Raw genomic sequence first — 27,115 nt, forward strand, 5'->3', positions numbered from 1 at the left:
CATTCATCAGGAATGTTCGGTGTGGGTGTGGGTGGGGGATAAAGAGAACAGGCTGTGAGATAAATAGGAGGGTGGGAATGGGGGGAGGGATGGTATCTGGGAAGGTGATAGGTAGATGGAGGTGGGGGATATGTCGAGTGTACAGTATGTGGTTTTCCATTGGAGCGGAATTTCCTGAGTACCCATCTACTTTCGCCAGTAGTTCTGCAGTAACACCCCCAGAAGTGGTGTAAGCACCTTCACAGCATTTTGAGTTTCTATCAAACCAAGTTACAGAGGATTAACCATGGAAATTAATATCATAAATTTAAATACAAATAAATTGTAAAGGTAAGTGCTACTGTGAGGCCCACTGCATACTATATAGTAGCCCACTGCATACTATATTCCTCATTTCTACATCTTTCCAATCATCTGTTTTCATCTATATTAAAATCTTCCAGTTGTAAAAAATATCTGTCATCTTTTCTAAAATTGTCATTTCAGGGGTCGGGGAGTCCAGAACTAGAGGGCGTAGGTTTAGGGTGAAAGGGGGAAGATATGAAAGAGACCTAAGGGGCAACTTTTTCACACAGAGGGTGGTACATGTATGGAATGAGCTACCAGAGGATGTGGTGGCGGCTGGTACAATTTCATTTAAGAGGCATTTTGATGGGTATATGAATAGGAAGGGTTTGGAGGGATATGGGCTGGGTGCTGGCAGATGGGACTATATTGGGTTGGGATATCTGGTTGGCATGGACTTGTTGGACCGAAGGGTCTGTTTCCATGCTGTACATCTCTATGACTCTATGACTCTATATGTCATACTTATAAGGAACTGCCTTGATAAATTATTGTGCTATTGATGCATCTTTCCATTAGTGGAGAATTTGTGCTGGTGGAGTTCTTGTATTATAAACGTGGACAAAGAAATTGATAATGGAAATATAAAAATAAAGCAGGAATACAAGAATTTATAATGGGGAATTTCATCTCTCTGCCCTCATGCAATTATCTTCTGGTCTCATCTGAAAAAAATACTTAACTTATTCACGATTCCCCATGTGCAATGTTGTGGGAGGTTGACGAGTAATATATTAAAATCGTGATTTGTTTCTTGTTCATCACATCCTGGCAATGAATCATGCTCTAGCAGTGTTTACAGTGGCGGTGTTGTGGCAAGATGCCCAGATGCCCAAGACATTTTTTTCTACCATCTGCCTAAATTTGGTGAAAACATATGGTAAAAGGGAACTAATGCGTTGATTTTCATGTGTTATCTACTCGAGGTAATGTTTTTGTTCCTGTTATTCTGTTTGTCTGTAAACATCTCAAAAACGAATGCACAGATTTAAATGAACTTTTCCATTAGATCGGGTATGGTCCATGGAGGAACTGATTAACCTTTGACAAAAATACAAAGAAATTATCTACATGTGGGAAGAGGACAAATTGATATTTTGTAAAAAAAGACATTGTGAGTTGATGTATTTACAATGTTATGGGTTGTTTTAAAACATTGTAGATTGTCTGAACTGCTGGGGTAGAATTTGTCAGAGTTGTCAAAATTAATTCAAAGTTTTCAGAGCAAGTTATTGAATGTAGATTGGCAATGCAATGGAAGACCTTAAGAAAAGAATATACTTTTTCAGGTATCTATGTGTACACATCATCAATCAGGCAGGTAAAAATTCAAGAAAGAGTTAATGATTATAATAATCTTAAATTTCCATGGCTTGGTAGAGTTGTGTACTCCACTAGTTGTCTATGCTTTCTGCTGGCACATTCTTTGCTTCTTGGTAAATTGTGTCCTGACTAAAATTATTTACCATTGATTGTTTTACCACCTCACTCAGCTTCTTCCTTGGTGAAATTGAACACCATTGACCATCACGATAATGCTATATTTTCTTGGACATAGCTTGCAGCCTCCACCTGTTCTCCACAGTTGAGTTGTGTACCCTTTCAGAAGCACTCCCTTCCCTCCTCCCAAACCCTTGCATCCCAACTTATTTTTCACTGACTTATTTCTCATTCATTCCTGCACACAGCCTTTCTGCAGTTTCTGATTCTTCCGATCCTATTGGGGATTCTCTGAATATGCCTGTCAGGTGGGACATTTACAGGTCACCTCTTCTTTCATGTGGTTACCATAATTCAAAAATACAATTGCTGATGAGCCCTCCTATCCATGTAAGGGCCTCTTTAGAGATGCCTAATTTTCACAGAAAGGGCATGCCAACTCACCCACACTCACTAACTGCTTGGGAAACCCAGAGGAAAGATGACAATTAGTTTGTCGTCGCAAAACACACCAGCCAGACACACAAATCAATGAATCACATTCCAGACTAGGGTCTAGCCAGTCAGTCTAGAAATAAAAATGAGAAGATCTACCCAAATTTTGTCAACTTACTTGAACACCTCCTGAAGAGTTATTATACTTCAACTAAAACAGGAAAAATATATAAAAATAATTATTAGTTATTGTAATGACCTTTGACCCCAAAGTAACATAGTAAGGGCAAATTGTAAATTCTTTAATGGTTTAGAGTCACAGAGATATACAGCACGGAAACAGACCCTTCAGTCCAACTTATCCATGCTGACCAGATATCCTAACCCAATCTAGTCACACCTGCCAGCACCGGCCCATATCCCTCCAAATCCTTCCTATTCATATACCCATCCAGATGTCTTTTAAATGTTGCAATTGTACCAGCCTCCACCACTTCCTCTCGTAGCTCATTCCTTACATGTATCACCCTCTGCATGGAAAAGTTGTCCCTTAGGTGTCTTTTATATCTTTCAACTCTCACTCTAAACCTATGCCCTCTCGTTCTGGAGTCCCCCACCCCAAGGAAGAGACTTTGTCTATTTATCCTATCCACACCCCTCATGATTTTCTAAACATCTATAAGCTCACCCCTCAGCCTTTAATGCTCCAGGGTATGCTTCATCAGGTGGTTGATGAAAGAGCGGCGTTCCGAAAGCTAGCGCTTCCAATTAAACCTGTTGGACTATGACCTGGTGTTGTGTGATTTTTAACTTTGTACACCCCAGTCCAACACCGGTGTCTCCAAATCAGGTTTCACAACATCCTTCCCATAGGTAGGAGACTAGAATTCCAAAAGTGGCCTAACCAACGTCCTGTACAGCCGCAACATGACTTCCCAAGTCCTGTACTCAATACTCTGACCAATAAAAGAAAGCATACCAAATGTCTTCTTCACTAACATATCTACCTGCGACTCCACTTTCAAGGAGCTATGAACCTGCACTCCAAGGTCTCTTTGTTCAGCAACACTCCCTAGGACCTTACCATTAAGTGTATAAGTCCTGCTAAGATTTGCTTTCCTAAAATGCAGCACCTCGCATTTATCTAAATTAAACTCCATCTGCCACTTCTTAGCCCTTTGGCCCATCTGATCAAGATTCCATTGTAATCTGAGGTAACCTTCTTCACCTTCAATTTTAGTGTCATCTGCAAACTAACTGTACATCTTATGCTCACATCCAAATCATTTATGTAAATGATGAAAAGTGGTGGACCCAGCACCGATCCTTGTGGCATTCCACTGGTCACAGGCTTCCAGTCTGAAAAACAACCCTCCATTACTACCCTCTGTCTTCTATCTTTGAGCCAGTTCTGTATCCAAATAGCTAGTTCTCCCTGTATTCCGTGAGATCTAACCTTGCTAATCAGTCTCCCATGGGGAACCTTGTCGTACGCCTTACTGAAGGTCATATAGATCATGTCCACCGCTCTGCCTTCACCATCCTCTTCATTACTTCCTCAAAAACCTCAATCAAGTTTGTGGAATATGTGATTCATTTTGAGTGTATAAGAATGCAAAAAAAAAATTTGGAAGAGTTTGCATCAATTATAATTTTCATCGATAATTAACTAATCCATGTGACCGGCAACCCTTGACCTGGAAATAAAACCAACGGTAAAGAAGTTAAGAAAAATGTGTGTTAGCAGGTACGAAGTAGCGTTGCTAATATAAAGTAGGACTACAAGAGAGGAGCTGGAAGATAAAAATGATCAGTACACAGATTGAGGATTTGTCAAGAGTAAATCACTGTCAGATTAGCAGAAAGAGAAAGAGGAAGAGGAGTTCTTGGTGATAGTGTGAACTGGCTAAAATGGTTTAAATTCCTGATGAAGGGCTTTTGTCCGAAATGTCAATTTTCCTGCTCCTCAGATGCTGCTGGACCTGCTGTGCTTTTCCAGCAGCACTCTAACCTTGACTAAAAAAGTTTAAAACCTGGCAAGCTGTGTGAGTAGCTCAGAGACACTAAAGAACTGGGTGTTTTCTTGGAAGGGGCCAAATTGTGAACTGGCATGTAATCCATCTGTTAGAAGGGAAGTCTGGAGAGCTACACCAGCAAGACTGTTAAGACATTTTGTAAACTTCAAGCGAAAGCCATTGTCGATAGGATTTGTGACCTACCCCGTGTGAATAACAAGCTGCATATTTGGAACTATGCCCGTGATGCAATATCATACTTGTTGTTGTGTAGATGATACTTCACTTAAAGGTAGGACCACAAATTAACTGATTAAGGGTGTGGTAGAGGCAGATTCAATTGTGGCTTTTAAAAGGGAAGTTGATTATTTTCTGAAGAGAAGTAGTACTGGAGAGTTATGAGAAATGATTGAGAGTGGGAGGAGCTTGTTGCTCTTGCAGAGGGCTGGCATGATCCAGATGAGCTGGGGATCTCCTTCGGAATTATGACCATTCCATGATTCTGCTTACTGTGCTTCCATCTGTAAATAGTGTTTAATGTGAACTAACATGTAAACAATGTATTCTGTTTTTGGTTGTTAAGAAATTAATGGGAAACATACAAATTTACAGAAAATTTACTCAACTTCCATATCATGTTAATTATTCTAATTAAATCCTGTATTTAAGCACAAGAGAGAGCTGGCAGTGTTCCAATGATGATCAAAGCAGGAGATGCTACTTAGAGGAATCTCTCAGTGAACGGTGAAAAACTGTTATTGCATCAAAGTCAACAATGGCATTTACTTTGAAAGATCAGGAGCAAGTAAGACAGAATATGTTATTTGTTACTTACATAAATGATCTGGATGTGAATTTACGAGGCATAATTAATAAGTTTGTGGATGATACATGGGGAAGTGGGCTGAAGGTTGGCAAATACAATTCAATACAGATAGGTGGGAGGCGTTGCACTTTGGAAAGTCAAACCAAGGTAGGACTTATACAGTAAATGGTAAGGTCCTGAGGAGTGTTGTGGAACAGAGGGACCTAGGAGTACAAGTATGTAGCTCTTTGAAAGCAGCGTCACAGGTAGATAGGGTTGTGAAGAAGGCATTTAGCATGCTCTCCTTTACCGTTTGAAGCATTGAGTATAGGAGTTGGAATTTTATGTTACAGTTGTATAAGTCGTTGGTGAGGCTGTACTGAGAGTATTGTGTACAGTTTTAGTCACCCTGTTAGAGGAAATGATTTGGAGATGCCGGTGTTGGACTGGAGTGTACAAAGTTAAAAATCACACAACACCAGGTTATCGTCCAATTGGAAGCACACTAGCTTTCGGAGCGACACTCCTTCATCAGGTGGTAGTGGAGGGCTCAATCCTAACACAGAATTTATAGCAAAAATTCAGTGTGATGTAACTGAAATTATACATTGAAAAATTGATTGTCTGTTAAGCCTTAATCCATTGCAAAATATATGTGTACATGCACATATATATTTTGTGGGCTGAATTTGTATTTGCAGGGTTACATTGTACTTTGCTCAAAAACTGCATGAATTCATGTAAAACTCCATTATCTCACTTTTTAGATTAGAATCAATCTAAACATCATGGCATAGACAGAGAATACAGGGGGCCAACACCTTCAACATATTGTCTAGCTATCACCATTGTTAACAGCTAATCCAAGAATGCAACTTTTTTAAAAAAAGGTTTTGTGATTTACACATGAAAGTAGTGAAACTATCACTGTATTCTAACAGATGAAATGCTTAACAGACAATCAATTTTTCAATGTATAATTTCAGCTACATCACACTGAAAATTTTTGCTATAAATTCTGTGCGTTAGGATTGAGCCCTCCACTACCACCTGATGAAGGAGCGTCGCTCCGAAAGCTAGTGTGCTTCCAATTAAACCTGTTGGACTATAACCTGGTGTTGTGTGATTTTTAACTTTGTTAGAGGAAAGACATTGTTAAAATATAAGATGATTGCAATGATGTTACAAGGATGCTGACAGGACCAGTAAGCCTGAATTATAGGATGAGGTTGGCCAGGGTAGGACTTTATTCTTTGGAATGTAGGAGAATGTAGGAACCATGAGCGTCATAGATAGGATGAATGCATATAGTCTTTTCCCCAAGGATAGGGAATTGAAAACAAAAGGTTATAGGTTTAAGGTGAGAGGAGAAAGATTTAAGAAGGACCTGAGGGGCAAATTCTTCATGCAGAGAATGGTGCATATATGGAATAGGCGCAAGAGAATATGGTTGAGGAAGATACAACAGCAACATTTAGAAAACATTTGGATAGGTACATGGATGGGAAGGGTATAGAGGGATGTGGACCAAATGCTGAGTGGGCACCATGGTCAGCATGGACCAGTTTGGGCTGAAGGGCCTGTATCCATGCTATAATATTCTATGACTTTATGACTGTAATACTGTTGTAAGAATCACATTATCCATTGCAATATAGCACCATTGAAATAAGTGTATTCAAGAACCACAAGTGCTTCAACTTCAACTGAGATTCAGTACAAGAAATTCAAAATCATTTCACCTTTTTATTAGAAATGTGAACTGGGGACAACTTTCAGAATCCAGTCCATCTCCATAACCAGTCTTCCCTAAAAGTGTGCTGACTATTACCTTGGAGGTCAGCAGCATTTTGGTCAGCTAGTCATCTGCCTGATAAGGAGTTGTGTTTTTCTTATGAAAGTGCTTAAATGTTTAATTTATTTTTGAGGACTCATGTTTAAAGATTTTAAATTGTGATTCTAATGAAAGGCTTTGGAGGTGCCCAGACTTGTTTATTTGTTTCAAAAAAGACTGGAAAGACACACAAGCCCTACCAAGGTCTTAGAAGACTTTGTAAGAGAGATGTCAACCAACTCACCTGCTTGAGAAAACTCTAAATATTTAGAGTCCAGTGTGAGAGCTGGAAAATTGATGTAGCAAATCTTATAGAACATAGAACATTGCAGCGCAGTACAGACCCTTAGGCCCTCCATGTTGCACCAAACTGTAGAACCAATCTGAAGCCTTTCTATTCCATTTTCATCCAGATATTTATCCAATGACCATTTAAATCCCCTTAAAGTTGGCGAGTCTACTACTGTTGCAGACAACGCATTCCATGCTCCTACTACTCTCTGAGTAAAGAAACCACCTCTGATATCTGTCCTATATCTATCACCCCTCAGTTTAAAGCTATTTTCCCCCATGCTAGCCATCACCATCCGAGGAAAAAGGCTCTCACTGTTCATCCTACCATATCCTCGGATTATTTTATACATCTCAATTAAGTCACCTCTCAACTTTTTTCTCTCTAACAAAAATAGCCTCAAGTCCCTCAGCCTTTTCTCATAAGACTTTCCCTCCATATCAGACAACATCCTAGCAAATCTCCTCTGAACCCTTTCCAAACCTTCCATATTCTTCCTATAATGCGGTGACCAGAACTGTGCGCAATACTCTATAAAGTGTGGCTGCGCCAGAGTTTTGTGCAATTGTAGCATGACCTCGTGACTGCAAAACTCAATCCCTCTACCAAGAAAAGCTAACAAACCAAATGCTTTCTTAACAACTCTATCAATCTGCAACTTTCAGGGATCTATGTACATGTACACTGAGATCTCTCTGATCATCTACACTACCAAGAAATTTGCCATTAACCTGTTGCTCCATCCAAAGTGAATCACCTCACACTTTTCCACATTAAACTCCATTTGCCACCTCTCAGCCCAGCTCTGCATCTTATCTTTATCTGTCTGTAACCTGCAACATCCTTCAGCACAATCCATAACTCCTCCGACTTTAGTGTCATCCGCACATCTGCTAACCCATCCTTGTACGCCCTCATCTAGGTCATTTATAAAAATGACAAACAGCAGTGGGCCCAAATCAGATCCTTGCGGCACCCCACTAGTAACTAAACTCCAGGATGAATGTTTCCAATAAACCACCACCCTCTGTCTTCTTACAGCTAGCCAATTTTTGATCCAAACCACTAAATCACCCTCAATTCCATGCCTCTGTATTTTGTGCAATAGCCTACCATGGGGAACCTTATCAAATGCTTAACTGAAATCCATACACAACACATCAACTGCTTTACCCTCATCCACCTGTTTGGTCACCATCTCAAAGAACTGAATAAGGTTTGTAAGGCATGAACCTACCCTTCACAAAACCGTGTTGACAATCCTTAATCAACTTATTCCTCTCTAGATAAGTATAAATCCTATCTCTTATAACCTTTTCCAACACTTTACCTACAACTGAAGTAAGGGTCAGTGGTCTGTAATTCCCAGGGTTGTCTCTATTCCTCTTCTTAAATAAGGGAATAACATTTGCTATCTTCCAGTCTTCTGGCATGATTCCTGTAGACAATGATGACATAAAGATCAAAGCCAAAGGCTCTGCAATCTTCTCCCTGAGGAGGGAAAGAAGGAAACATTACAATGATGTAGCGTTTGGGCCTTAAGCACTCCTTGTCACCAGGCCAACAACAACTTCCAGAGAATCTTTGAATATTTCTTCTCAATATCACTTGAAGGAAATGCTTCTGAAATAATCCCAGTGACAATCACATATGTGGAGAAAATGAGGACTGCAGATGCTGGAGATCAGAGCTGAAAATGTGTTGCTGGAAAAGCGCAGCAGGTCAGGCAGCATCCAAGGAGCAGGAGAATCGACATTTCGGGCATAAGCCCTTCTTCAGGAAAGAAGAAGGGCTCATGCCCGAAACGTTGATTCTCCTGCTCCTTGGATGCTGCCTGACTTGCTGCGCTTTTCCAGCAACACATTTTCAGCACAACCACATATGTGTCTAGTGACACCAGCCTACCTGATGCCAGAACAAAAGCCATCCAGACCATTTCAGATTTTAGCCTTTTTTTCTTCAAGGATTAGCAATTATTTGGCCATTTTTTAAAGAGACAATTTATTTTTTTCTTTAAAATGTGTGCATCTGTAAGTGATTGCATTTTTTGGAAGAGTGAATACTTACACTTCTTTATTTTGTGTGTTGCTAAGCTTTGCATTTGTTGAATGGATTTTGTTTTGTAATATATGAATCCTTTTGCCATTAAAGGCATCTAATTGATTTTTGTTTTGCATTCTGAAAACACAGATAATGTAGCTAATTGGCCATATTGGTAACTGGGTAAAATGTATGTTGTGACCAGTGGAGTAGCCTAACTAGTGTAAAACAGTGTATCCTTTTAACCTGTAACATTTTGCTTATGAGAATTAGAGCTTGATTGAAGTTCTTTCAGGCCTTAATCAAATATCTCATTTGGAGAAAAATCTAGCTGAGTGTCCTTATAAAAAGTTTTTGATTTCTGCAGAACCTTCACAAAGTATTGTGCACTCCTCCCAGGACTTGCCTGTGGGCTGGCTCAGCTTTATACAGCCATTGGAAATTCAAGAGAGACAAACTAGCAAATTGCATCAACCCAACTGCTTACTCTCAATGAATCTGTTTAATTTCTACAAGACTGGACTCTGAATTTCCATCAGGCATCTGACAGACAGGGAGCAGTGCATAAAACAATCACAAAGTGAATGTGTATGGCTGTTGTAGCATAGTCCAGAAGCATCGTTACTTCACAAATTTCAATATCTCCAAGGGTTATCTTCAATCTTCCATGATGTGGAGAAGCTGGTGTTGGGCTGGAGTGGACAAAGTTAAATATCATACAAAACCAGGTATAGTACAGCAGGTTTATTTGGAGGCACTAGCTTTCGGAGCGCTGCTCCTTCATTGGGTGGTTGTGAAACAGGATCGTAAGACACAGAATTTATAGCAACAGGATTGCAATGTCATGCAGCTGAACCGATATATTGAACAAACCTAGGTTAAGTCTTTTATCTTTTAGAATGGGTTTGCTAGTTTTGGTTCATTAATATGTAAATTCCAGAACTTCTTTTAAGATAGCATTCTCAACTTCAGGATTTATAACAAAAGGTGCCATCTCAGCTCAAACAATGCGTTAAAAGTGTGAGGTTAAAGTCAGTCTGTATTCCAGTCTTGAGTCAGACTGGTTCTATTTCTATAGTGGAATTTACAAGATATTACATGAATTGACTGTCTGTAGGTTATGCATTTTTTGAGCAAAATAGAATGTATATGCAAATATAATTCTGCAAATATAAATTCACAATAATGTATGATGGCATCCATGTTGACACTCTGACAGGTCTTGCCGCGGTTGCTGTGACAGGGTTGTACAGTGTTGTGGTTGATATTGTCCTGAAAGCTGGGCAGTTTACTGTGAACATTGATCTGTTTAAGGTTTGGTGGTTGTTTAAAGTTGAGAAGTGGAAGTATAGGAAAGGCCTTGGTAAGGTGTTCATCCTCATCGATAATGTGTTGCAGGCTGCAAAGAACATGGCACAATTTCTCGGCTCCTGGAAAGTACTGGACAACGAAGGGTACCCTATCGGTTGCAACCCGTGTCTGTCTCCTGAGGAGGTCATTACAGTTTCTCACTGTGGCATGTCGGAACTGGTGATTGATGAGTTGAGCATCATACCCTGTTCTTATGAGGGCATCCCTGAGTACTTCCAAGTGTCCATCACATTCCTCCTCATCTGACCAGATGAAGGCTTGACTGTAGGGGATGTCTGTTTTAATATGTTTAGGGGAAGCCAGAGAAGTGTCACATCCATGTGTTTGTGGTAGAGTGAGGTGCCCATCCTTGATGGAGACACATGTGTCCAACAATGCGACTGGTACTAAAGGATAGTCCATGGTGGGTCTGATGGTGGGATGAAACTCATCTCACCCTTTCACAGGCTTATACCCAATCACACTCACACACATACTTGCCAAGCTTGCACACACGCAAGCGTGTATTCTCTCATATGCACTCACACTGACATGCACACACTCACTCTGTCTCTCTCTCCTGCATGCACACGCACATATAAGTTTATGGGGTGAATTTATATTTGCAGAATTATATTTGCATGTACATTCTAGTTTGCTCAAAAAATGCATAACCTACATGCAGTCAATCCATGTAATATCTTGAAAATTCGACTATAGAAATAGAACCAGTCTGACTCAAGACTGGAATACAGACAGACTGTAATCTCACACCCTTAATGTATTGTCTGAGCTGAAATGGCACCCTTTGTTATAAAACCTGAAGTTATCTTGAGAATGCTATCTTAAAAGAAGTTCTGGGATTTACATATTAATGAACCAAAACTAGCAAACCCATTCTAAAAGATGAAAGACTTAACTTAGATTTGTTCAATATGTCAGTTCAGCTACATGACACTGTAATCTTTCGCTATAAATTCTGTGTCTTATGATCCTGTTTCACAACCACCTGATGAAGAAGCAGCACTTTGAATGCTAGTGCCTCCAAATAAACCTGTTGGACTATAACCTGGTGCTGTGTGATTTTTAACTACAATCTTCCAGTATTTGATGTTCATCAATAACAGTCCATGAGTTTGCCATTTCTTGGCATGGATATGTCTGCTGAGACCCTTATTTTGCTAAGAAAAGATAAATAAGCACAATTTTGATAGCTTATTTTTAACCAGATACAATGCAACAACAAGTCACAAAATTAATCTCGTGTGAGAAATAAAAACAATTGTAGCCAATCTAACACAAATTCTGGGCAATGTCTCCTCCTTCTCTAAAGCACAGTGGTCCAGTGCATTAGCCAGTAACCAGAAACAGCCAGATGTGGCGAATTGCATATTTTGATTAGTATTTGATGTTGGATTTAAGAAGTGGGGAGGGGGAAGGTGGTAGGTTGCAGGAGGTTGTGGAGGGGAGGGGAGGCTGGCAATTCTGCTGTACCTTACAGTCCATGTCAGTTTTTCAATAATCATTCACAGCTTGCAACTGTTCGGCAAAAATCAAAGATCAAATGCATGTAGTTTCCAACAGGAGTTAACTGCAGCAAGAACCAAGGATTTACCCCTTCTGTAACTGTAACTGATACAAATAACTCAGCACAGATGAGTGATTGAAACTTGGAACTTCATGGATTATGGAATTATATTCAATATATTTGTCAGCCATCCATAAGAGTGTTGCTTTGCACTCATTAAGAAATTTAAAAGTGCAATTGTACATAAATATTCTATGCACGTGCAAATCTAGATGATAGGTAACATGACTAAGACCTCCTGAGAGAAGAAAACCTATTTTGCTGTCAGTGTATTTAGTTAATGTCAGACTAACAGATTTGTACAAGAGTCTAAAGACAAAATAAATATTGTTTGTAGAAGGGTCTGTGAACTCAATTACAGAAATGGTCGAGGGTGACAAAATGTGCACAAGGTTAAAAGATATGTAGAAGTAATAGTTAAATAGAGCATGCTTATACCATTTTGTCTTAGATGTAGAAAGTGCTTGATTTTTCTATTTAATGTGTTCCTTGTCAGTCTATGATCAGTCAGTACAGGATGCTAGTATTTTTAAATGCTCCTATTAATGTGCATAAAATGAAGTATCAATCTCATATTGTAAGTCATACAGTCAAATAGATTTTGATCTTTTAACATTATGTTATTACATTTCAGCAAAAGATTTTGACAGTGAAGGCGAGTACCTTGAGATTATTGGCATTACTCGGGACCAGGCTGGCAACTATGAATGTCTCGCAAACAACGATGTGTCGTCTCCAGATACACGAACAGTCCACATTACAGTCAACTGTAAGTTTTCTCTTATATTATGTAATTAATTTAAGAGAGTCAAACATTTAGATGTTTGTATTAATAAAAGAAAATGCTGTTGAGTACTAAAGTTAAAAATTAGGTGGAAGCAGGAGCAACTCGGATGACATATTTCATTTGAATCATTAACCAGACTTTTCTTTCAGATATGCACTGCCCTGCTGTGTGCATTTATCAACTTCTGTATCATCTTTTAGAAAGACATTTTCTGCTTTTACTTCAGCTATTTGGAAGTTTCTTTGAACAAAGAACAAAGAGCAATACAGCATAGGAACATGGCCTTCGGACAACCAAGACAGTGCCGACAGATAACACTTTTCTCAACTAAGGATCTTTTCCCTCTACACAGTCTGTATCCCTCTATTCCCTATCCATTTATGTATCTATCAAGATGCCTCTTAAATGTTGCTATTTTAGCCATCTCCCCTGGCAGCACATTCCAGGCACTTACCACCCTCTGTGTAAAATCCTTGCCTCTCACATCTCCTTTAAACTTTCCCCCTTTTAACTTAAATCTGTGTCCCCTAGTAATTGACATTTTGACCCTGAAAAAAAGACGCTGACTATCCATCCGTTCTAAGCATAGATACTTTTAATCAGCCCATTCAGGCACACCCCTGGAGAAGATGGGACTTGCACACAGGCTTTCTGGCTCAAAAGCAGAAACACTACCACAAAAGGCCTTACTAACTAAACAAAATACTGGATTCTTGAAACCCTTAGTCTGTGACAAATATCCATTGATTTGCAATGCCTTGTGTAAATTCTAACTTTGTAACAACTGCCCTACTCCTAACTTGCCTCCTGAGAAATGCCCCACCCTAGTGTTCTTTGACAAGTGATGACCTTGGCAGGTGCAAAAACCTTACAGATACATTATTATTTTTATGTTAAAGTAAAATTAGCCACTTTTCCACCAGACAAATAAGATAATTATGTTGAGGTCCTTTTCTGTCTTTTGTTCTCCTGGAGGTTTTGAATGCTCACATCTTTAGAAGGACTGATTGTATTTTCCAAGGGTTAGTCAAAATTCTTTTGTGATTGATGCTATGATAATGTAGTTCAGTAGACTTTGAACCAGCCCATGTTAACAGATGGCTATCTACTGTGTTTTCCACTTCGATGTATTTTTAAGACTTAATGTTGAGGTTTCTTTCAGGCCACAGATTTTAAATTGGAGCTGTTCTCTTTACAGTTTTTTTCCTATCATCTGCACAGCTATGACAAAACTAATAACTTCTAACCTTACAACTCTTGACCAATTGGAACAGTGCTACTTGCATCCCCACAACAATCTGACTTTAATTTGTATCTCCTAGGTTCACAGATTATCTGGTCCTCAGACCATTCTTCCAGCCATGACTCTGACTGATCTACTATGTACCTTTTAACTAAAGGTTCTGAATGTACAGTCTTCAAGTCATCTGCATGGCCAATAATATTGTAGCTTGGCTTTAATTTAAGCTAGACGAGCTGGACCTCAAAGTGCCAATATATGTTAGCTCCAGTTCAGTTCACATGTTCTACCTTAAAGCTACATCTCATTATTTGGCAGTTGCAGAAAAACCAACTTTAAAACCTTCTTAATTCTATCATGCAAAATTCATGACTAATCGCTGTAATACATATAGAACATGCAACATTACAGTGCAGTACAGGCCCTTCGTCCCTCAATGTTGCACCGACCTGTGGAAGCAATCTGAAGCCTATCTGTCCTACACTATTCCATTTTCATCCATATATTTATCCAATGACCATTTAAATGCCCTTAAAGTTGGTGAGTTGACCACAATTGCAGGCAGGGGGTTCCACACCCCTACTACTACTCTGAGTAAAAAAGCCACGTCTGACATCTGTCCATCCCTCAATTTAAAGCTATGTCCCCTCATGTTAGCCATCACCATCCGAGGAAAAAGGCTCTCACTGTCCACCCTATCTGACCCTCTGATTATCTTATATAATATAAATTAGAACTTTTTTTATCACTTGGCTTAGGTTCAGAACAATTTGATGTATACCTTATTAATGACACAAATGTGCTAATTAGGGCAAGTTTTAACAGGACAGAGGCAGGGAAGTGCTGGGCAAATCCAAAACAAGGAAGCATAAACTTAATGCTGCAGTTAGCCCATTCAGGAGCGAAATCAGGAAGCATCATTTTCACATCAAGGATAATGGAGATCTGGAATAGATTGCCCCGAAAGGTCATGACAGTGGTATAATTGAGGTCAAGACTGGTTTTTATAGGTAGCTTATCAAGCCCTGTGAATCCAAGGAGAATAAATGGAGTTGAAGAATAAATCAACCATGGTCTATGTGAATAACTGAGAGGTAAAAGGGACTGATAGACTTTCTCTTGTTTCAGTGTTTCGGACTACCTTTTCTTTTCATATATCGCTCACCTCCCTTCACTGCACTTCTTCTTTCTGTCTCCCTTCTACATTTCCCTCCTTGTGCACGAGAGAGAGTCAGTTTCCTCTATTATCACAGGAGATCAGCTCAGTTTCTTTTCTAATAAAGGTATTGTATTCTTGCAGATTTACCATTCTGGTTATCAGCTTGCATTTGGAACTGTCTCAAATATATATGTTCTGTAAAAATCCTGTATACCTCCCTGCGAGTACTGTTTATTTATGCTCCGGGCAATCCTGGAGGCTGAGGCAGAGACACTGGGATGCTAGTGCTCAGCATATCTAAGTTTCCCACCGTGCTCATCTCCAGATCTGCCTTCAGGCAAATCTGAAAAGATAACCTACACATGAGAAAAATCAAAGTGAATGTGAAATCTGAGACAAATACTCAATGTTATTTTGCTTCAGACTGAGTTCATGTTAATTTTTTTGCCATATTTTTGAAACTTCCCACCCAGATAGGACAGCAACAATTGTTAGAGGTAATTTGCATGGAGAGCCGATTCCTCAGATAGAGTTGTGATGAAGATGGTCAAAGATCTCATTCAGACTTCAATTAAGTAGTACTTCCTGACAAAAAGCCTTCTAACTGATGTTCACTTTGGAGGTCACTCAGCTCTCAACCTCATTAGAACCTTGGTCCCATCATGGACAAAATATCAAAATGAGAGAGATGAGAAAACAGTGTACACACTTGACATTGAGGCAACATTGAACTGAGTATGGCATCAAAGAGCAATTGGAAAAACTAGAGTCAATGGAAATTGGAAAATTCTCCAACGTTCAGAGTCATACCTAGCACAAACAAAGAGATTTCTGATTGTTGGAGACCAATCGTTTCAGTTCCAGGATGTAAGTCCTGGCTTGTGTTCTTGACCCTTCCACTTCTGCATAATCTCTATCAATAACATCCTTCCATTGTAAAGTTAGAAGTGGAAATGTTCACAGATGATTGCTCAGTGTTCAGTCTATTTGGAAGTTAAAGTCATAGAGGTATACGGCATAGAAACGGACCCTTCGGTCCAACTCATCCATGCCAACCAGATATCCTAAACTGACCTGGTCTCATTTGCCAGCATTTGGCCCATATCCCTTCCTATTCATATACTCATCCAGATTAGTGAGTTTCGAGATCTTTGTCATCACTAAACGAAACAAGTTAGAGGAAACCTTCAAGACCATCAATAATACCCTTACCTGCATAAAGTTCACTAAAGAGGAGGAAAACAACAACAAACTGCAATGCCTAGATGTCACAGTCGAGCGAACAACCAATGGGGAACTTCAAACCAGCGTCTACAGAAAACCAACACATACAGACCAGATATTGAACTACAGAAGCAATCATCCCAACATCCACAAACAAAGCTGCATCAGAACATTATTTCAACGAGCCAATACACACTGCAGCACAGAGGAACTACGCAGAGCAGAGGAAAATCACCTATACTGTGTATTCAAAAAGAATGGGCATCTAATGAACAATGTCCGCCGATTTCTCAGCAACAAACCCAAACAAGCAGACAAAACACATCCAGAAACCCTAGCCACTCTCCCCTACATCAAAGGCATCTCAGGAATGACTGCCAGACCCCTTAGCATCATGATAGCCCACAAACCCACCAACACACTAAAACAGCAGCTAATGAACTTGAAAGACCCTATACAGACAATGACCAAAACTAACGTCATTTACAAAATACCATGCAAGGACTGTAACAAACACTACATTGGACAAACAGGCAGAAAACTAGCCACCAGGATACATGAACACCAACTAGCCACAAAAAGACATGACCCTCTCTCACTGGTATCCTCACATACGGATGAGGAAGGACACCACTATGACTGGGACAATACATCCATTCTAAGACAAGCCAAACAAAGACATGCATGAGAATTCTAAGAAGCACAGCATTCCAACCAGAACTCTATCAACAAACACATCTACCACCCTCTAAGAAAAGGAACAGGAAGTGACTTCACCACAGGAAATGACATCACCACAGGAAATGACATCACCAACCCAAAGAAACCCAAACATATAAATAGAAAGCAGGAATTTTCAGCATTGCTTTGTATGAGGTCCACTAGTAGGGTAATGAAATGTCTGGAAATGAACCTTTCAGCTCAGTGAGCAAGCCTACATCCACTCATCCAGATGTCTTTTAATTGTTGCAGTTGTACCTAGCTCCAATACCACCTCTGGCTGTTCATTCCATACACACACCACCCTCTGTGTGAAAAAGTTGCCCCTTAGGTCTCTTTTAAATCTTTCCCCTCTCACAATAAACCTATGCCCTCTAGTTTTGGACTCCCCAGCCTTGGAAAAAGACCTTGGCTATTCAACCAATCCATGCCTCTCGTGATTTTATAAACCTCTATAAGGTCGCCCCTCAGTCTCTGATGCTCCGGGGAGAAAAGCTCTTGCCTATTCAGCCTCTCCCTGTAGCTCAAATTCTACAAACCTGGCAACACTCATGTAATTCTTTTCAAAACCATTTCAAATTTAACATCTTTTCTATAGCAGGGAGACCAGAATTGAACACAGTGTTCTAAAAGTGGCCTCAGCAATATCCTGTACAGCGTCAACATGACATCCCAACTCCTGTACTCAGTGCACTGACTAATGAAAGCAAACATGCCAAATGCTTTATTCACCACCCTATCTATCTGCAACTACACTGCCAAGGAACTATGCACTTGCAGCCCCAGGTCTCTTTGTTCAGCAACACTCCCAGGGCCCAACCATTAACTATATAATTCCTGTCCTGTTTCACCTTACTAAAATGCAACACCTCGCATTTATCTAAACTACACCCCATCTGCCAGTCTTCAGCCCATTGGCCCATCTGATCAAGATCCCGCTGTAATCTGAGGTAGCTTTCTTCACTGTCCACTACACTGCAAACTTACTAACCATACCTCTTGTGTTCACATCCAAATCATTTATATAAATCACAAAAAGCAGTGGACACAGCACCAAACCTTGCAGCATCCTCTGTCTCCTACCTTCAAGACAATTTTGTATCCGGTTGGCTAGCTGTCCCTGGATTCCATGTGATCTAACTTTGCTAACCAGTCCACCATGCAAAACCTTGTTGAACACTTTGCTGAAGTCCATGTAGACAATGTCTACTGCTCTACTTTCATTAATCTTCTTTGTTACCTCTTCGAAGAACTCAGTCAAGTTAGTGAAACACAATTTCCCAAGCACAAAGCAATGTTGACTATCCCTAATCATTCCTTGCCTTTCAAAATGCATGTAAATCCTATTCCCCAGAATCTCCTCCAACAGCTTACCCACCATTGATGTCAGGCTTACTGGTCTATACTTCCCTGGCTTTTACTTACCATCTTTCTTAAATAGTGGCACCACATTAGCCAACCTCCAGTCTTCCAGCACCTCATCTGTGGCTGTCAATTATATAAATATCTCAGCAGGGGGTCCAGCAATTTCTTCCTTAGCTTCCCACAAAATCTGGGATACAACAGATCTGGTTCTGATTTATCCACCTTGATGCATTTTAAGACCTCCCGCACCCCCTCTTCTGTAATATGGACACTTTACAAGACATCACTGTTTATTTCTCCAAGCTGCCCAGCTTCCATGTCCTTCTCAGTGGCAAATATTGATGTGAAATAATAACTTAGATGTCATCCATCTCCTGTGGTTCCACATGTAGACAGTTTTGTTGATCTTTAAGGGGCCCTATACTCTTCCTACTTACTCGTTTGCCCTTAATGTATTTGTAAGATGTCTTTGGATTCTCCTTAACCCTATTTTCCAAAGCTATCTCAGGTCCCCTTTATGCCTTCTTGATTTCCCTTTTAAGTCTACTTGTATTACCCTTATACTCCTCTCAGAATTTACTTGATCCAACTGTCCATATCCTCCATAAGGCTCCTTTTTTTTCACCAGAGCCTCAATTTCTGTAGTCATCAAGCATTCCTTGCACCTATCAGCTTTGTTCTTCACACCAACAAGAACATTCTGTCTCTGAACTCTCATTATCTCACTTTTGAAGGCCTTCCACCTTCCAACTATCTCTTTATCAGCCAACAGCCTCCCCAAATCAACTTTTGAAAGTTCCTGCTTAATAATGTCAAAATTGGCCTCACTCCAATTTAGAACATCAACTTTTAGATATGGTCTGTCCTTTTCCATAACTATTTTAAAACTAAGTGAATTATGATCGCTGGCCTCAAAGTGCTCCCCCACTGACACCTCAGTCACTTGCCCTGTTTTATCACCTAGTAGAAGGTCAGGTTTTGCTCCTTCTCTAATAGGTATATCCATATATTAAATAGGAAAATTTCCTTGTACACAGTTAATAAATTCCTCTCCATCCAAAACCCTTAACACAATGGCAGTCCCAGTTTATGTTGGGATCATTTGATATTTGAGATCTCCTTACATATTGGCTTCTCAATTTCCTGCTGACTATTGGGAGTACAATAGTACAATACTAATAAAGTGATCATCCTTTCCTTATTTCTCAGTTCCACCCATAAAACGTCACTGGAAATTCTTGCAGGGATATCTTCCCTAAGTCCAACCATAATGTTATCCTAAACCAGAAGACGAAGCACCCTCCTCTTTTGCCCCCCTTTCTATTCTTCTTATAGGATCAATACCCTGGGACATTGAGATAGCAGTCCTGCTCCTCCCTGAGCCACATCTCTGTAATAGCTATGATGTTCCAGTCCCATGTTACAACAATGTTCATCTGCCTTACCTGTCAGGTCTCTTGTATTGAAATAAATGCAGTTTAATTTATCACTCTTGCCTCATTCTTTGTATGCTCTTGCCAGCCTTGACTATTTAACTTGCTGCCCTTATCGACTATACCAGCCTCAGATCTATCTCCTTTTTCAGTATCACTTTGGACCCACTTCACTCCACTACCCTCCCCATCCTAGGGTCTCATTAGTTTAAGTAACATTCACATCACACATGCACTAGACATGCCCATCTCCATGAGAAATAACCTAATCATCCCCACATGAAGGTCACTGGAATAACTATTGCTGAATTCCCCGAGAGCAATCTCTTCAGGGTCACCAGAAACATAATTAGATCCACTATATTAATACTGTGGCTACAGCAGCAGGTCAGAGTCTAGGAATTCTGTGGTAAGTAACTCATGCCCTGACTCCTCAAAACTTGTTCACCGTATAGAAGGCCCAAGTTAGGAGCATGATGAAACACTATACATTTGGCTGGATGAGTACAGCTCCAACAATACACAAGAAACTTGACACATTCCAAACCAAAGTGCCTTGCATGATGGCACCTTATCCATCATCATGGCATTCATTGTTTCCATTGCAGCAATGAGTGCAGTGGTATTTTCCCAGATGATCAACCGTCACCTAGCAATGGTAGCACAGGAATCGGTCAGCCCAACTGACTGGACAGCTGCTCAGGATGCAGAATGAGACCAACAACACAAGTTCAATTCCCACACTGTGGTCACCATGAGGTCCCGTCTTCTTGACCTGACCCTTGCCGAAGGCAAGATTGCAGCCCTGTGGACTTCTGGGAAATTGACGATAACTAGCGGTGATACTGGCTAAGGATTGTTTGTATTAGTTCATTGACAACAATCTTTGTCTTTCATTTGTTTCAGGGAGCTAGCTAATGAAGTGTAGTGGGTGATGGTAGAATATCTACAGAAGAGGCACCATTCTTAGATATCATTAAGGTTTATTACATGATTGCAATAATTATTATTACTTCAGGGACATCTGGGCTCCCTGAGAAGCTAGAATGAAACTCTTTGACTTCACCCACAGATTCTGTGTATCATTAGTAGAATGGGTGGAGTTGATGTGAATATTAGAATCATTACATTATGCAATATTTACTATATGCAAGGTATATTTTGGCAATTACAAAGGCTTCCTCAATAGCACCTTGGAAACCCCAACCTCTGCTGCATAGAAGAATACCGATATGAAAACTCCATCAGCTGAAACTTTCCCTCCACATCATTCATAATCTCCATCTTGAACTATGACCAATCATTAAATGGCACTGGGTTCAAATCCTGCCACTCCTACCTAACAGCATTGAGGGTATATTCCATCACATAGATTGCAGAAGTTCATGACAAAAATTCACCTTTGCAGTAATTTTAGGGATGGACAAACTGCTGACCTTGCTGGAGTTGGTCATCACTGATGAATGATTGTACAAAATGACCTGGGCTGATAGGTCTTCTGGTTAAAAAGGTTTGAAGTCATGTTTAGTGTTTTTTGCCTGACTATACAATGCAGATCACATCAATTAAATTTCACATACCTGACCTTAGAACTGAGAGGATGTGTTTCCACATAGATCTTTCTCAAGTAAATAGAGGAGTTGCCACTGATATTAGTGAGCAAAGGATCCTTTCCAAATTCCAGATTCACCTTCTTTGCGTGATACCCCAACTGTTTCTATTTCTGTTGCAGTTCGCTCCTACCTACATTGCCAAGAAATAGTACCTGTACCTATCAACAAAGTTATTTATTGTTCGTATCAGACCCAATCATAATTTGGCATAGATCACATTTACATTCAAGCTTGCAGCTATTTTAATTCACGCAACACTGTTTCAGTTGGTCACTCAGGGCCTGAGCAATTCAATTGCTTGTGATATTGAGCCAAGACATGTGAGGTGAAGTAAAAAGGAACTGATCTGGCCCTGCCACAGCCTATACAGTCTCTAGCTTTGCAGAACTCGAGGGAGCTCTCCAGTTTCTGTCCATTCTGCAGAAATGCAACTTTAAAATAGATTTTTTTGGCCATTTGTTGTGCCATTGCAGCTTCAGCTGCACAAAATTTGATGACTGGGCTGAACATACATGTGACCATTTCTGCCAACATGTAGGATGTCTGTTTACACATGAAATGTGCCTTCATTCTATTTTTTAGAAGGAGGTATGCACAACATCAGGCATCCACTTTCAGTTGACAGCTAACATGCTTCAGAGGGACCAGTGGGCATAGGTAATAATAACTCAAAGTTTAAATCCTATACTGTTTTTAACATCCAAAAAACAGAAAAATAATGTTGAATTTCTCCCCAGATGTGCTCACTTTTAGTGAAATTTATCTGTACTCTTTCAAGGTAAATATATATAGCATGTGACCTTAATACTGCTAATACTTGCTCCACATTAACAACTCATTGGCATGGCTTGCAGGTAAATAGGATTCCTGTAATTTGGTGTATGTTAGTTGGCAAGGACATGGTGGGCTGAAAGGCTTGTTTCTATGCTGTATGACTCTATAGCTCTTGTCACTCTTGTAAACTTTTATTTTGTCTATAGCCAATAATGCTTAATAGCTCAGCTCTGTACCAACTCTTGCTATTTTATTGCACTTGGATCGCTCCCTCCACTCTCTAAAGCTGACATGAAGGTCGGCGTAGTAGAGTATGCACAGTTGTTTCTCTTTAATAGAGTCATTTTACACTTGTTAAGGAGCGTGAAAGGAGCAGACACCATCACAAATTTAATTTGTAACAGTGTAAAATCTAAGGACACGAGGTGATTTTCATTAATTTAACCCTGACCATCAATCAACAGCATTTCTTGAACGCACTTCATTAATTTATCAGCAATTGGCACCTGTGTCTTAGTTATACAATAAGCTGACCAATACTGTTGGTGAATATGGAATCCATAAATAAGAATGCTCCAACCACAGTGGACAACAACCTGCACACTAACCTGAGTTGAAATTGAAAATCACTTGCTGTTGTTTAATGGGTGTTGCCAGTTTATTTCAATGTCTCTTGAATGCCAGTGAAAATGAAATAATACACAGAAAAGACCACTGGTTGCGGAAACCCTGTCCATTTTGATAAATGCCATCCCCAGCTATGAACCAGCTTCCAAGATCTATCATTGCTACTCTTTCTACAGAGACATATAAATGTTCTTTAAACCTATTTATACTATCCACAGAAATGACCTTCCATGATAACTTATTCCAAAAAAGATGATTAGTTCAGAGTGAAAAATATTTACTTAAATTTCCAAATTATTCTTCATTTTCTAATTTTAATAGTAGTGTTGCTTGATATTTGAATTGTTTCCAGTGCTGAGTTCAGTGCAGTATCCATTATACGTATAAAACATCATCCAGGCAAAGCTATGGTGAAGAAAATCCTGTATTCACCTATTTTCATTGGCCTGTGGCTGTTTACTTTGCGCAGGAGGCTGTCTCCACCATTCTTGCTGTTGAGAGATTGCTTTTCAGTGTGAAGAGAATTATTCTGAAAGGCATAATCGGAACAAGCAACAGTACCATTTAATAAGACGGAGCATGAACATTTTTTTGATTATAATAGTGCCTTTCACATCCCGAGGGCACAAGTGCTTTGAATATGTAAAAAAAAACTGAAAGAACTGCGGATGCTAGAATTCAGAGACTAAAACAGAAATAGCTGCAAAATCTCAGCAGATCTGGCAGCACATGTATATATTGTAGTCATTTTTATCCTGCAGGACAATTTGAAAATCAATTTTCACAGAGCTCATTGCCACAGAAAACAATCAGATAATTTTGTGTTTTAGATGTTGCTTCAAGAAAATATATTAGCAAGAACACCAATAGAGAATTCCCTTATTTTTCATTGAAGAGAGTCATGAGAAATTATCTGATTGAGAGAGAGCAGATGAATCCTAGGAACATCTCATCCAAAACAGAGCACCTCCAGCAGTGCAGCTCTCTGTCAGTGTTGTAAATAAGTGTAACCTCAGTTATGGACTCCAGACTGTGGATTGGAGATTGTTCCCATGTTCTTCAAACTCAGAGTTGATAAATAGCAGTAGGTGATAAGAAGTATGAAATCACAAAACAATCTTGTTTGGAAATCTTTGACCAGGAGGATAATCCAGCCCCACAGGACTGTAAAGAACAATAGCTTCTATTAGTTGGAGGACATTTGACCAAACCTGTCCCATTTTTTATCAATACATTATACATTACAGATTTAGGTTTGAACATATAAATTAAGGCTAGATTTTATGCATGTTAATTAAATTAGCTCATTTTGAAGTATTCTGCTAAGTCCAGTCTGAAAATGATACTGAATGCATCTTAACATTTAGTTGCTGGAGGCATTAAAATTGTCTTAAAATGACAAATGATTGTTAACATTATCCTATTGAACCATCTCTGTAGGTAGTGCTAGTGGTACCCAGAAATCATTGTAGAAATAAATTGATATTTAATATTAGTCAACAGAATTTGAATTACCATAAGCACAGCTACACTTTAAGTTTATCACCATATTTCAGCTGCAGCTAGGTTTGAGGGCAACAATGATTTCTGTTCCTCCTGGGCCCCTGCAATGGAGCATTGGTGGTCTCATGACAAGGGCTAATAGACATAGGCTAATGCTGTGGTGACATGGATTCAAATAATGAACCAAATTAATAAATTTGGAATTGAAAACATTTTGGTGACTACAAAACTTTATTTGATTTGTTTTGAAACACATTTGGTTTACTAATGGCTTTTAGAGAAATAAATTGGGCATCCTTAGTTGGTCTGGCCTATGTATAACTCCAGAGCTACAGCAGGCTGGTTTATCCTTAGCAACTTATGGAAATGGCCAAACAAGCCATTCAGTTCAAAGAGATTAGAATAGGCAACAAATTGCCAACAATTCCCACATCCCATGAGAAAATGAGGAATAAAATAACACCAGCATGGTCACCAAGTGCAGTGTATGCAAGAGTTGCTGGTTTCCAATTTGTTAACAGCTCTACAACGTGGAACGATGTCTTGGAACATTGTGTTATCTGTGGTCACCATATTATAAAAATGAATGTAAAGTCATTGGAAAGGATACAACAAAGACTTACAACAAGACCAAAACTGTTAAGATTATAGTTATTGTGAAAGGCCAAGCCACTTTTCCATTGAAAAGAGATGGCTGAGGGGGGACCTAATAAAGGTATTTAATGTGACGAAAGATTTTAATAGGGTGGCACAGAGAGAATGTTTCTATTTGTGGGGATGAAGCAAACTAGGCATCATCAATATACAATAGTATTAGATTAGATTACCTGCAATGTGGAATCAGACCCTTCGGCCCAACAAGTCCACACCAACCCTCCAAAGAATAACCCACCCAGACACATTCCCCTAGCCTATGTTCACTCCTGACTAATGCAGCTATCACTATGGGCAATTTAGCATGTCCAATTCACCTGACCTGCATATCTTTGGACTGTGGGAGGAAACCCATGCAGACACAGGGAGAATGTGCAAACTCCACACAGACAGTCACCTGAGGCATGAATCAAACTCAGGTCCCTGGCGCAGTGAGGCTGCAGTACTAACCACTGAGCCACCGTATTCAAGAACCTCATTGGGAAATCAAAGGAGATTCTTTATCCAGACAGTAGCACAAAAGTAAAACTTACTTCCACAGGAAGATGAAATGAATAGTACATTTTAATTTCAGGGGAGCTAGATAAGGACTTAATGAGAAAAGGAATAGAGGGTTGTGGCAATAGGGTTAGATAAAGAATAGGAGGAGCTCAGATGAAAGTTAATTGCCAGTGTTGACTGGTTAGGCCAAATGGCTTTATTCTGTTTATATTATATGTATTTTTAACTTTTTTTTACAGCAGCAGGCCATTTTGCATTGTAACTTGTTAGTTATAATTTTTTTTTAGACTTCCACATTTTAACTCTCAAGAACTGCAATAACAGGGTATCTGGGACCTCTGAATCTTGGACTTACAAGGACTTAAGAATTGAGAAACAGGAATAATTAACAAATAATGTGAATTAGGGTCAAATTGGTTTGAGAGAGAGTAAAGGATGAGAAAACTTCAAGAATACATATTTTACATTTTAACTCTTTTTGTTGCGCCATACAAATTCTATCAATTGATGGAACAAGCTGCACTGTTCAAACTGCTTGTGTTCTGGGCCAGAGAGATTTATTGGCACTCCAGTAATAATAATTACATCACTACTGCTGTTAACTACCTGAAATTTATTTCAATACAGAGTTTAATTGGAGATTTTTATGGAAGCCTAGCAAGTTTTTGAAACAACAGGCTAGGAATGGTCCCAGGAATGAAAAGCTTAACATACGAGGAACATTTGAGGACCCTGGGCCAAACCCAATGGAGTTTAGAAGGAGGAGGGGAGATTTAATTTAAAATTACAGAATACTGAATGGCCTGGACAGAGTGGATGTTGGGAAGATGTTTCCATTGGTAGGAGAGACTGGGATCAGAGGATGCAGTCTTAGAGTAAAGGGAAGAACTTTTAGAACGGAAATAAGGAGAAACTTCTTCAGCCAGAGAGTGGTGAATGTATGGCATTCACTGTCATAGAAGGCTGTGGAAGTTAGGTGATTGAGTATAGTTAAGACAGAGGTAGATAGGTTCTTGATTGTCAAACGGATTAAGGATTATGGGGAGAAAGCGGGAGAATGGGGTTGAGAAACTTATCAGCCATGTTTGAATGGTAGAGCACACTCGCTGGGCTGAATGGCCTAAATTCTTCTCCTATGTCTTCTGGTCTTATAGGAGTGAGATGCTGTACATGCAAAGCAATTGGGAATTAGCATGGATAGACCAATAAGTTCTGATTTATAAAGCGTGGTGTACGTGAAATCAGTAATAGTAATGTGCATTTTAACCACAGTTATTATTATAGCAGGACCTATCTCAGTTCCTTTCCTGGAGCCAGAAGGAGTGCTCTCCTAAACATACAAATTTGTTTGGGCCACCACCACACGACACG

General features: G+C 39.6%; 1 protein-coding gene across 1 annotated transcript in view; it reads left to right on the forward strand.

Annotated features, from left to right (window-relative positions):
* Window positions 1–27,115, forward strand: part of negr1 (neuronal growth regulator 1) — a 553,533-nt gene that overhangs the window by 433,204 nt on the left and 93,214 nt on the right. The window contains exon 4 of the mRNA XM_043699331.2: window positions 12,779–12,913. Coding sequence (XP_043555266.1) covers window positions 12,779–12,913 — 135 coding nt within the window. The remainder of the gene's footprint in view (window positions 1–12,778; window positions 12,914–27,115) is intronic.

Source organism: Chiloscyllium plagiosum, unplaced genomic scaffold (assembly GCF_037043375.1).
Source record: "Chiloscyllium plagiosum isolate Xiang-an unplaced genomic scaffold, Cpla_swu_hap1 HiC_scaffold_9, whole genome shotgun sequence".
In the NCBI taxonomy this organism is placed as follows: domain Eukaryota; kingdom Metazoa; phylum Chordata; class Chondrichthyes; order Orectolobiformes; family Hemiscylliidae; genus Chiloscyllium; species Chiloscyllium plagiosum.